Raw genomic sequence first — 13672 nt, forward strand, 5'->3', positions numbered from 1 at the left:
AATGTCTCGGTACATTTGTCCATTCATTAAATTTGCCAGTGCCGTATGCCTTGCGCAAGGGCCAAATCCAGTGCAGGTTGCTACCAATAAAAGTTCCACCAGTTACAAGCAAAATTTAATTTAATTTCACCAAAAATTATAAAGAAAGTGATTTGCATGGAAAAATTAATGCATGGAACACAATACATTTTGTGGTTAAAAACATGTTGCATTTTCAAACCTGGCAGAGTTGGCTTTTTAGTGCAATAAATGATTGTGGCTAGGTGTATTCTATTGAGCCTGAATGCACTTGATTATTCCAAAATGACAATACACTCCACGTGATCTGACATCAACTGCAGTGAACATAGACACATAGGAGAACAATTTACATGTAATTGAATAATTGTACTCATATTTCTTTAGCACACAAAAAGATAACTGATGATGCAATGGAGGTAGTTTATGGAAAGCAGAAGATGAGTATGACGATGGTGCTGCTGATGACAACAACAATGCATTACTTGCGTGTGCTGACTGGTTACTAGAAAGACAGTCACAAATACAAGAAGGAGGACAACTTGAACCTTTCTCATATTGCTGATCAGTTTGATTTCCCAAAATTATCAGGTGATACTGGTTCATGTGCTGACTTAGTGACGCAGTTCCTAGTTGATGTGTGCCAGGACAAACCCAGCTTTTTTTCCAAAAGCACAGCAATAAATTGGTCATCTAGCAAGATCTAAATCTGTGCTTGCACCACCTCTGGCAGCCATGTTGCTGAATCCCACTACCAGGAAATCAATGGGCAGATCGGGGACTCCACTTCTGCCTCATTGCTGAATTTATGTTGAAGCTCAGGGCCCACAGATTTGCACTGCCGGGACACTATCTCCTTCCAGCCCTGGGTTCCGCAACATTGCCCCACTCCTGCCTAATGTACAGGGGCACAAATATGCTACTGTATGTGGCCAATTTACAGATATAGACATGTACTTTGCGTCAGCACACTGTGAAGAATGAATGCATGAACTACAATATTGCTGCAAATGTTAAAAACGAAAAGTTCTTAGCGTTTTTTGATCAAAGATGTAAAAGCCATCCAATCACCTTAAAACTGTTCATAAAAAATAGAAAATTTTTAATGGCTTCTGAAAAACCATACTGTGTTCATTTTCAAAACAATAAACCTGTTATCGCTTAGATAACAAAAATATTAAATATGCATGATTTTTTGCTTGTGTCGCCATTTTCTGAGACACGTAACAATTTGTTTCTGTTGATAGTGCTGACTGACAGCTGGATTTTTGCGTGGCGAGCGACTGTTTTAATTGACACCAGTTTATTTTACATACAATGCTTTGATTGCTTATTATTACATTTTTTAGGGACTTTAGGTGACCAAAAAAACTCAGTTCTGACTTTCTGATTTGTTCATTCCATATTTCAATAGATTAGACTTTTATAAATGGGGTAATACTAAATATGTTTATTTTTTCTTTATTTTTAACGGATGAAGAGTGGGATGATTTCAACTTTTATATATTTTTTATATTTTTTAAACTTTGCTCTTTATTTTTACACTATTTTTAGACCCTTTAGAGAACTTAAACTTGCAATGGTTTGATTGCTTATGCTATATAGTGCAATATCACAGTATTGCAGCTCATATTGAAAATTGTGTCTCTTAACGAGCTCACCTGAGGTTTGAGATGACAGCCACAAGGGTCTTTAACATAAATCCGGCTGAAATAGTAACCCATCAGTCCTCCACAATTATGTCGCAGGGGTCGATAGGAGCCAGTTTGCAAATGAAAAGGCATATCTTTCATTCAAATACTGATGTGAGAGATTGAAAGTGACATTTAAATGGTTAACATCCACGACTGAAACCTGGTGCCAGCCACGACTGTTAATTGAATGAAAAACCTTAGGCACATAATAGATGTCTTTGTAGAACTCATGTGTTTATTAAAGTCAATGTTCAATCAAACAGAACCGACGTTTCGGCCTGGGTAGGTCTTTATCAAGGTATTAACTAAATAGAACATAAACATCTGATCATATATCAAGAAAATGGGCACAAACATGAAAAGAAAATCAGGCAAAATAACATGAAGCACAACATATAATTAGTGTGAGAAATTCATCCAGTCAAGTGACTATCAGCTGTGAAGACAATAAATAGATAATGGGAGCATTATAATAAATATGCCACAATCATATATTGTATCGCTAAAGAGGAATAGAGTGAAACCTTAAGATACTGTATATATGAAGTACTGCGATTATCAGGTATCAAGAAGTAAAGTGACAAAACAGAGGTAGCATAAGGTAAATACCCAGAAAGTTGAGAAGACCAAAAGGAGATAAAGAGCAAAATGACCAACAAGTAGTACATATGGTTTAGGTGGACAGGAGTATATTCTGGAAAAATAGGAGAGGGAAATAAGTAAACGCAATCCAGGTAAGGAAAAGAGAGCTATGAGACAAAAAGACTCATTACCTGCATGTTGTGTAAGCTGGGAGTCAGGGAAAAGCCTCTGTAGTGGTGGCCGGTGTACTGCAGTCTAGGGAAAGTTCTTATATATAGAGTGTGTGGATGTGTGTTAAACCACTCAGAGCTGTGTGCGGCTGTAGGAAGTGCGGTATTGAGAAGCAGTGCTTACAAATAACTGCGCATGCACAGTGTCTATAGAACATTTAATGATAGAAGTGTCCATAGAAGATTTAATAATGAAATAGTGCATGCGCCGCAGGAAACAAGCGGCATGTGCACATAGTGTACCGAGTTGCGTGAACAATAATATGCAGTATAACTACTGTGGAGAGAGAAAAAAAGAACTGAACCTGGTGGAAAAGAATGGTGGTGGTATAATAGGTGCCTTGTGCTGATGTGAGATCTACACTCTTATAACATTGTCTAGGAGAATAAAGAAAGATGATGATAATAATATAAAGAAAATGAGACAGAGATAAAAAAAGAGGAATTTTAATAGAGGACAATAAATGAATGTAGATGAATTTAGCAATGAGAAATGAGGGGATAAAGAGACAAGAAAAAATAGAACCAGCTAATTAAGCAAGGAGGAAAAAAGAGAAGAAAAGAAGGAAAAGGTGAAAAAGAAGAAATTGTAGAGGAGCGATCAAAGAATACAGCCTGCACCTGAGAGGGAAATATGACCAAAAAGTGGATATCTCATATGCCATGTCCACGACTGTTAGACACAGGTGCCGGCTGTGCACTATAGATAGTATCTGCTGTGTGTGGGAAACTCAGCTCCTGAGCCTCATCCACGCCTGAAGATACTTTCCTAGGGTCTAAATACAACATCCTTTAACATAACATTTTGCCTTGTATTTGTGTAAGTACCAAAATGTAGCCTAGATGAGAATTTACCTGTAATTACTTTGCAGACATCCCAGTGAAAAAACCTGAGCCAGAACCTAAGAAAGGTAAACACCAGTATTATCTAATGTGCCTTATGATTTGCAATATATTATTTACGACTACTACTAATAGCAGTGCCAATATATGCTGTATAATATAGTTTAAATTATCTTAGTTGACCTAAAATTAATTTTTAATTTGAAATGTTCTCCATTTTTAAGAAACTTAAATCTAAGGGAAGCATATAATAGAGCCTGGGGCAATGATTAATCTCAGTGCTTACTCTAGAAATGTGTCATAAAACACTTTGAAAATTTAAATCTCAGATTCTTTTACACAATGCGATGCTGTGTGACAATTTTACAACTTTTAGTATTTTTACATTTTGCCATCTTCACGAAAATGGGCGGAATTGGGGTGGAATAGGGGTGCTACAAGGCGTGGAAATGCCCTTATGCTTAATTTGTGATGAATTGTGGGGTACCTTATTCCAGTTACTGGTAAAACGATCAGGCATTTTGTACTCCACCAGTCCTCCTCATCAAGAGGGTGTGAACCACACCAGTTTTGATAAATCAGGGTCTGAAGCTCTGACCCCAGTGCCAGGTCACTTACTGACCTTCTTTTTGTAATTTTCAGAAAATCACTCTGTTATCTGCTGCAGCTCTGCTTATCCTCTTAAAGAGTTGTTTCTAACCTTGCTTGTGAGACTGCTTTCTGCCTACACTATGACAAACTGACAATCATTTTTGGGTGGCAGGGATAGCTGGAGCTCATGAATGTTGAGGACCGTACAGCAGGGTTTCATAAATTAAAGTTGTAGCAGATAAAGAAAGTTTTATCAGTACTACAGAAAGAATCTCAGTAAGTGAGTGAACTCTAGAATCAGGGTTTCTGCTCTTACATCTTGCTGAGCTCAGATGCAGAAGCAACATTTTTTTATACTTTCCCTTTAAATTCAATTTTATCTTAAAAACTTACAATAACTACTAAATATGATAGTTTGTCAATTCACTTATTACTTTACAGAGATCTTAGTGAAAAAACATGAAAAGCCAGCTGAACCCAAGAAAAAACATGACGAGCCTGAACCTGAGAAAGAAGCAAAGAAAGGTATTTCCAATAAGATGATTTATAATGACATATCATTAAAAATCAATTGATCTGACATTATCTAACATTTTTTCTTGTATAACATTATTCATTTTAAACTTATATACTAAAACATATCATTAAAGAAGTAGTCCACTTTCAGGAAAGAAGGCCCCATAGTGCCTAAAATAAAAAGATCAGAATGTATTTAACCTTGGATCCAATACCAGCTCTGTACCGCTGTTCTGTCCTGGTATTTTGGTTGAGGCGGTAATGTTACAATAGCAATGTGCATCACTGCTCTAGCCAGTTAATGAGTTCAGCGGTTGTGCAGAGGTTGAAGGCATGCGACACTGAGCTCAGTGATTGGCTAGAGTGGTGGTTTGTGGTGTTGACATGATATCACTACTTTATCCAGTCACTGAGCTCAGTGGTTGTGCAGAGGTTAAAGGCATGTGACGTTGAGCTCAGTGACTAGCTAGAGTATTGATGTGTGCTGTTAAGGTAACATGTCTACTGCAGACAAAATACCAGGACTAAAGCAATGGCTTTGGATGCAGGGAGGAGAAGCATCTGTTGAGCTAATTATTTTAGGCATTTTACACAATTTGGGGTCCACTTTCCTGAAAGTGGAAAGCCGTTTTAACCAAATTTACCTTTTAGACACACCAGTGAAAAAACCTAAGCTGGCAGAACCAAAAAGAAAACAAGAAGAGCCAACAGAGCCCAAGAAAAAATATGCAGAGCCACCAGAATCCAAAAGAATACATGAAGAGCTAGCAAAACCTAAGAAGGGTAACAACATAAATATTTTGGGATGAAATGAAAAATTACAAGTAAACTAATCATATCTTATCTGAAATGTGTTCTTTACATATTTTACCTTTGAAATCTATATGTATATCAAATTGCAATGTACCGTACATGAAAAGTAATTTTATAATTGCTTTGCAGATATCCCACAAAAAAAACATGAAGAATCAACAGAACTGAAGAAAAAACATGAGGCAGCAGAACTTAAGAAAGGTCAAAATCAATAACAATATTATTTAGAATAACCTATGACTGCAAGTCAAAAAATTTGACTGCATCTAAAATTGATTCCTAATTGACATTTTACCTTATAAGAATATATACTTTAGTGTAATACCTACGGTAAGTGCACAGACCTATTACTTGAAGAGATCCTAAAAAACATGGTCAACAACATCAAAGAAAAAACATGAAAAGCCAACATAACTGAAGAAATGTAACTGCCAATAATAATAATACCTGGCCTAATCTATGGTTATGATTCAACTAAAAGAGTTTTTCCACTACTTTTAAGTTGATGTCCTATCCTTAAGATAGGTCACCAATGTCAGATCAGCTGGGGTCCGACACTCGGCTCCACTGCCGATCAGCTGTTATTGGTGGTGGGGCGGCCACCAGAAGTACTCACTTGCTGAGCTGCCGTGTCTACTTGTAGTGGCCACCGCAGGGTACTACGCATCTGCCTCCTATTGATTTCAATAGGAGGCGATTGTGTAGTTCTCTGCGGCGACCACTTGAAGTAAATGGAACAGCTCGTCAAGTGAGTACTTAGGTCCGACAGAGGCAACCGTCGACATCGATTAATAGCTGATCGGCTGTTGGACCCCAGCACATCTAACATTGGTGATCTATCCTAAGGATAGGTTATTATTGTAAAATTAGGAGACAACCTCTTTAAATTATGTGAATTCAATTAGCATTTGTTGTTAAATGACATTTTCCCAGTAAATATGCAACCCAATATGTCATATTTATACCATTTTCCTTTTCAGAAATCTCAACAAAAGAACATATATTGACAGAACCTAAGAAAAAACATGAAAAGGCCACAGAACCCAAGAAAATACATGAAGAGCAAAAAGATACTAAGAAAAAACATGACAAGCCAGCAGAGCCTAAGAAAGGTAAACCAATGACAATAAATTATCTCACATTTCATTGCATGTTTTATTGTCTTATCTAACCTAAAATGTGTCCTTCTACAGCCATATGCACTAAAATATAACATTGATGTTAATTTACATATAATCCCTATGTAGAAATTCCAGTAAAAGTATCAGTTGAAATTAAAGAAACCAAGAAAAAACAGGAGCCAGCAGAACCTAAGAAAGGTAAGTTATATTGGTAGCAAGTTCAATTATGGGACTTGACTAAGTAATTGCTTTTAAATATCAATATAAAATTGCAAACCACGCTAGGGTGTACCATGGAATGCCATCAAACAAATGGCACAAAAATCCTGAAGGTGTAGGGATGTATATTTTATCTAAGTTTGATAAAGGTACAACTGGTACAAATATCCAAAATATGTTCATTGTTCCGATAATCCAATTTCCAATAAGGTCAGGGAGAGAAGATGGAGAGAAGATACTATCCCTGTAACGGGGTGAGGGGCAGTGGACATGGGCAAGTTATTCTTCCACACCCCATCACGCTACATGGAAATGGAAGTCCTCGCTAGGTGTGGACTTTGTCTACGAGGCCTTTGCTTAGCTTCTCTACTTGCCGATGCCTAGGAACTACTACATGGAGCACTCCCTTTGTCTCACGTTCCCTGCTCCAATTCATCCCATTATCTGTTTGGCTTGCGAATTCGGGATCGTCCTGTTAGGTCTTCTGCCCCTGATCCTGTCTCCAGAGAATCACTCATTTGATCACTTTCCCTCGTCATTACATTAGATCAAGCTATCTTTTAACTCGGTCGCCTCTCACTTCAGGGGCCTCCACTTTATTCAGCTCTGCTCATTGGTCAGAACTTATCTGCTACTGCTACATGCTGGGCCCTTTCTGCCCTTCTGATAGGAAGCTGTCTCAGTCCCTTTGCTTCAGCCCCTCCCGCTCTGGGCTAATCCTAATCATTAACTCTTACTTTCCCTGCTGCTCGGCAGCACACAATGCTATCACTAATAACACGTCACTAAACTCTTCATGCATTTAAATATATTACAACGTGTGCCTTCGGGTGGAAGATGGGAAAAATTTCCATCTTCTTACAGCCCATTAGCAGTCAGCTTCCATGTATGTGGATAATAGATGTATGTAGTCTGTGGATCTGATAAACAACTCTGGAGATTGGGTAATTATTTGTAATTAAAGTCTATAACAGAAAGCAGATGGATATTTAAATTGAATACCTTAAAATCAGCAGAATTAAATAGCAAAATTGAACAATTTGCATTCACTGAACCCATCATCTTTCTTCCATATCACCTATGTTCCCTACCCACTCTGTGGATCACAATAAATGATGTCAAGCATTCACCTGTACTGGAAGTCTGTTGTTTGGAGTAACCCTCAACTCTGCCCTGTTCTTGAAACTGATCCTCCAATCTCTTACTAGCTCCTGCAGCCTACAACTCAAAAATATGACCAGAATCCATCGATCCTTCAACCCTGAATCTACTAAAATTTTGGTGCATGCCATCATTAACTCTGTCTTAACTTGACTATAGCAATATTCTCCTTTGTGCAGCCTTCCTGCTAACACACTTGCACCTCTATATTCTTTCCTTAAAGAGAACCTATTACTAAATTTGGTATTAATTAATTTAAAAGCAGATGTAATAACATTAATAATTTGACAAAAAAAAAAAATATGAACAAGGCATATTCCAAGTGGGAGAAAAACTCCTCTTCATGGCACAAGCCTATGATTCAAATGAGCCGACGTCTTCTGAATCATCTCCCGGGGAATTTCCAAGCTCTTCTGTTTGGCTTACATCAATTTTGTGAGCAGCAGTCTGTAGGACTGCACCCTCTGACTTATACTGGATGTGCTCAGCTCGGAATAAGTAGTGCTACTCCAGATGCAGAGCAAGATCACTGGACTGCTGTATACAGTAGTAAATATCCTGCCAGTGAGTCAGCAATAACCCAAAGATCCTGCTCTGCTGGAAAGGCACATGCAGCTCCATGTCTGCTGAAGTCCTGCTTACCATGCAGTGATCTGGAGAGCTGCCTTTGTGTTTTTTCATTCCTTTTACCTTCCCTGCAGTAGAGCCCTGCTTGATGACCTTGCTATGGTCAGCCTATTTACACCTTGCACACTCAATCCAGCACTAAAGTTAGTTACAATATGTTAAAGAATCATTCAGCCTGCCAAATTTCTGATTGCGCCCCTCACCCGCTGTCACGGGAAGCAGGGGTGAAAAGAAAGAAATGAGGGCAACAGAAAATATTGAAAGAAGATATGTGCCAGACAACAGGTGTCTTTTTCCAGTACATGTATATGGGCAGTATATGTGTAATTGTGTGCGTGTGTATCTAGATGTGTAAAGTGCATGTGGAGTGCCCGCCAGGGCCGTGGGGTACTCGGTAAGGGGCGGGTTCTTAAAGGGATGTGTCACGGCGGCAGTAACCCGATCCCTGGCCCTGGGCCTCCAATAAAAGGGGATGAATGGAAGTGGAAATAAAGTCTAATTTAGGAGTGTTCGTGATGCCACCTGTGGTACTCGGCCAGGCATGGCTAACGCTGCTTAAAGGGATCCGCTGGGGCCGATGGTAATGCAGCTGGAGCAGAGGCCCCAGGGCTACCAGGACAGTCTAAGAGGGGTTGTAGATGTTAAGGTGCAGGAAAGAATTGGAGGACACAGGGTTGCAGTCTCTTTACCTTTTACTGGTGGCATTGCAATCCAGGGAACATATTACAGGTGATCTTGAAATCCGGGCAGCCTAGAAACGGTTCGGAATCCCCCTAAATTCTCTGTCCCTTGCTGCCTGAGGCTTCACACAATGTCCTCTCTCAATCTGTCCTTTTAGGTTGCATGGCAGGCTGCTCGAGCCTTTTTACAGGTGCCCTTCTCTCGTGGTGACTCCGGGCTCTAATCTGCTGCTGTGCCTTCGGGTGTCAGTGGTGACTTGCAATCTCCTTCTCTCCGGATTCTGCTGTGGGGCATACAGTTCCCATACAACCTTGGATGCCGGTGTCTGGTTTCTTGCCCTCAATCCTGGAAGGGAGCACAATCGCAGCTCCCCTTCCAGTTCTCCTCTCCTCACATGCTTCCTGTTCCTCAGACTAGCTCTAACTGACTAACTCCTCCAGACCAGAAATTATAGGGAAGCTACCCTGAAACTTGGTCTAGAGCTCCCCCTTCTGACCTAGAGTCAGGAAAGTGTTGTATGCTAGTGTTACCTGCTAAGGAAATTCCATTTTGCTTACAAGCATGGCATCACCCTCCCTGGGAGGCAGGCAATACCACAGTGCCATCCGGATTCCTGGGGGTGCCACACATGCATGAGTGTATTGTGCATTGGGTGATACTGTCTATGTATGCAGTGAGTGTATATACTATGTACTGTATTGTGTGTATATATATACACTCACCGGCCACTTTATTAGGTACACCATGCTAGTAACGGGTTGGACCCCTTTTGCCTTCAGAACTGCCTCAATTCTTCGTGGCATAGATTCAACAAGGTGCTGGAAGCATTCCTCAGAGATTTTGGTCCATATTGACATGATGGCATCACACAGTTGCCGCAGATTTGCCGGCTGCGCATCCCAAAGATGCTCCATACAAGGCAGGATGGATCCATGCTTTCATGTTGTTTACGCCAAATTCTGACCCTACCATCCGAATGTCGCAGCAGAAATCGAGACTCATCAGACCAAGCAACGTTTTTCCAATCTTCTACTGTCCAATTTCGATGAGCTTGTGCAAATTGTAGCCTCAGTTTCCTGTTCTTAGCTGAAAGGAGTGGTACCCGGTGTGGTCTTCTGCTGCTGTAGCCCATCTGCCTCAAAGTTCGACGCACTGTGCGTTCAGAGATGCTCTTAGGCCTACCTTGGTTGTAACGGGTGGCGATTTGAGTCACTGTTGCCTTTCTATCAGCTCGAACCAGTCTGCCCATTCTCCTCTGACCTCTGGCATCAACAAGGCATTTCCGCCCACAGAACTGCCGCTCACTGGATTTTTTTTCTTTTTCGGGCCATTCTCTGTAAACCCTAGAGATGGTTGTGCGTGAAAATCCCAGTAGATCAGCAGTTTCTGAAATACTCAGACCAGCCCTTCTGGCACCAACAACCATGCCACGTTCAAAGGCACTCAAATCACCTTTCTTCCCCATACTGATGCTCGGTTTGAACTGCAGGAGATTGTCTTGACCATGTCTACATGCCTAAATGCACTGAGTTGCCGCCATGTGATTGGCTGATTAGAAATTAAGTGTTAACAAGAAGTTGGACAGGTGTACCTAATAAAGTGGCCAGTGAGTGTATATATATATATATATATATATATATATATATATATATATATATATATATATATATATATATACTGCATATACTGTACACATAATCATAAATGTATTGACGCTTCTGGGACTAAGTCCTGCTTTTCTCCTTCTGAGCATGCCCAAGGGAAGACCTCTCATTGGAGGTCGGGGGTCACATGCTCATGTCCTGTTGCAACTCCTATTGGTTCACTAGGAAGGTCCTGAAGAAGCTACAACTATAAAAGGTTTGCATGGCCGCACGGCCGTGCGCTCAATTGTGTTGGCTGTTTCCAGTGGATACTCCTCCACTCAGTCATATGTGGAGAGTCTGTTTAGCTCTGGGGCTGTATACTCAGGCAGGCAACTAGTGTCAGTGGGAACAATTAGCCTTGGCTTAGCATCTGGTTCCTTCATGTGTGCAGTTAGCACAGAAGAGATTCAGAGCAAGCACAACTCTAGTTAGGGTAATAGTTTTCTGGGGACAGAGCGACTCTGTGAAGCAACAGAGGTCACTTACATTTCACACGGTGTGAGCTCAGTGTCCATCTGCCATTACTTAGCAGCAGGTATCTCTGCAGGGTGGACCCCGGGCTGCGAATGCACCTCGTATCTATCTCTCATTACTCGGTGCATTCCGCTAGCCCTAACAGTTTGCGTGTATGTATACACACAGTAAAATAGCGGCACAGACCTGATGTTGTAGGTTCAATACCACAAGCCTCCAAATATATATGCTGTATATGGGTAATGCATCCTGTGTTTACTCTACAGTCTTTTTTCTCTGGCTCTACACACAGTATGTATAGATAGAAAGCCCCTTTATATATACTTTTCATGTTTGTATAATGGTACAACCAGATGAATAAGCTGTTAGGATTATTATGCTAATGCTGACCAGAGATTCTGCCTAACAGCCAGCCAGGAGTCTGGGGCATGTGTTATTACAACACAGCATGCTGAGTTGCCAAATCAAGGGTGGCAGCACCCATAAACTGAATTTCATATAACATGATTCATATAATAATAGTCATTATTCTTCCATAGGTAATTTATTTTGTGTTTATTTATTTCTACAGTTTCCTTACTGCAATATACCGCAGTATGTGTGAAGGTAATAGGTTCTCTTTAAATCTGCTGCCTGCCTAATCCACTTCTCTCTCTTCTCACTACTCATCCACTTCTCCTCTGTGCAAATCCCTTCATTGGCTCTCAATTCCCCAACGTATCCAGTTCAGGCTACTAACATTGACCTACAAAGCCACTCATAATCTGTCTCCTTCATATATCACAAAAATAATCTCCCAATATCTTCCAAAACATAATATCTGGTCCTCCAAAGACCTCCTTCTCTCCTCCACACTTATACATGCATCACCTAATTATTAGAAATTGAATTATTGGCACATTGGACTTCTCTAGGATAATTTCACAACTTGGACCTTCATCAACCTTAGGTAGGATATAATGTACACCCTTACACCTATGTACATGATATATTCAGGATTACTGTGCCATTTGTTTGATGTTGGAACTGTACGGTGCATTTGCAGTGGTATGGTGCACTTTTGTGTAGTTTTGATTTTCTCATTTTGATTACTTGCAAGCTTTAGCAGATAGCTTGCTGCTCATTGCAGCTGTATGTTTCTACGGGTGGAAGCAACAGTAATTTTTTTTGTATAGATAGATAGATAGATAGATAGTTTTCCTACCTACAAAGAATAGAGAGGTCCATAATTTTTATGGTAGGTGCACTTAAACTGTGAGAGACAGAATCTTATAGCAGAAAAAAAACCAGAAGATCACATTGCATGATTTTTAAATAATTAAATTACATTTTATTGCATGAAATAAGTATTTGATCACCTAACAACCAGCAAGAATTATGGCTCAAACAGATCTGTTAGTATTTCTTTAAAGCCCTCCTACTATGCACTCATTACCTGTATTAGTTGCACCTATTTGAACTTGTTACCTGTATAAAAGACACCTGTCCACACATTCAATCAATAAGACTCCAACCTCGCCACTACAACCAAGACCAAAAAGCTGTCTAAACACACCAGGGACAAAATTGTGGACATGCACAAGGCTGGGATGGGCTACAGGACAATAGACAAGCAGCTTAAAAAGAAGCCAGCAACTGTTGGCACAATATTTAGAAAATGGAAGAAACACAAGATGACTGTCAATTTTCCTTGATTTGGGGTTCCATGCAAGATCTCGCCTCGTGGGGTAAGGATGGTTCTGAGAAAGGTCAGGAATCAGCCCAGAACTACATAGTAGGACCTGGTCAATGACCTGATTAGAGCTGGAACCATAGTCTCAAGCATTACCTTTAGTAACACACTACACCGTCATAAATTAAAACCTTGTGGGGGACGCAAGGTCCCCCTGCTCATGCCAACACATGTCCATGCCTGTTTAAAGTTCGCCAGTGACCAGCTGGATGATCCATAGGAGGCTTGGGAAAAGGTCATGTGGTCATATGAGACCAAAATAGAACTTTTTAGGAACTCCACTCACCTTGTTTGGAGGAAGAAAAGGATGAGAACAACCCCAAGAACACTATCCCAACCATGAAGCATGAGGGAAACATCATTGGGGTGCTTTTCTGCAAAGGGGATAGGATGACTGCACCATATTGAATGAAGAATAGAGGGAGTCATGTATCCTGAGATTTTGGCCAACAACCTCCTTCCCTTAGTAGGAGCATTGAAGATGGGTCATGGCTGGGTCTTCCAGCATGGCAATGACCCAAAGCACACAGTGAGGGCAACTAAGGAGTGGCTCTGGAATGAGCACTTTTAGGTTCTGGAGTGACCTAGTCAGTCTCTAGACCTGAACCCAATAGAAAATCTTTGAAGGGAGCTGAAACTCAATGTTGCTCAGAGACAGCCTTGAAACCTGAAAGATCTGGATAAGGTCTATATGGAGGACTGGGCCAAAATCCCTGCCGCAGTG

At 40.4% G+C, this 13672-nt stretch overlaps 1 protein-coding gene across 1 annotated transcript in view; it reads left to right on the forward strand.

Moving 5' to 3' along the window:
* Positions 1–13672, forward strand: part of LOC143807646 (uncharacterized) — a 1106746-nt gene that overhangs the window by 882913 nt on the left and 210161 nt on the right. The window contains exons 70-75 of the mRNA XM_077289447.1: positions 3397–3435; positions 4400–4483; positions 5126–5257; positions 5417–5488; positions 6268–6399; positions 6535–6606. Coding sequence (XP_077145562.1) covers positions 3397–3435; positions 4400–4483; positions 5126–5257; positions 5417–5488; positions 6268–6399; positions 6535–6606 — 531 coding nt within the window. The remainder of the gene's footprint in view (positions 1–3396; positions 3436–4399; positions 4484–5125; positions 5258–5416; positions 5489–6267; positions 6400–6534; positions 6607–13672) is intronic.

The sequence above is a fragment of the Ranitomeya variabilis genome, chromosome 2, assembly GCF_051348905.1.
Source record: "Ranitomeya variabilis isolate aRanVar5 chromosome 2, aRanVar5.hap1, whole genome shotgun sequence".
NCBI classification, from domain to species: Eukaryota; Metazoa; Chordata; class Amphibia; order Anura; family Dendrobatidae; genus Ranitomeya; species Ranitomeya variabilis.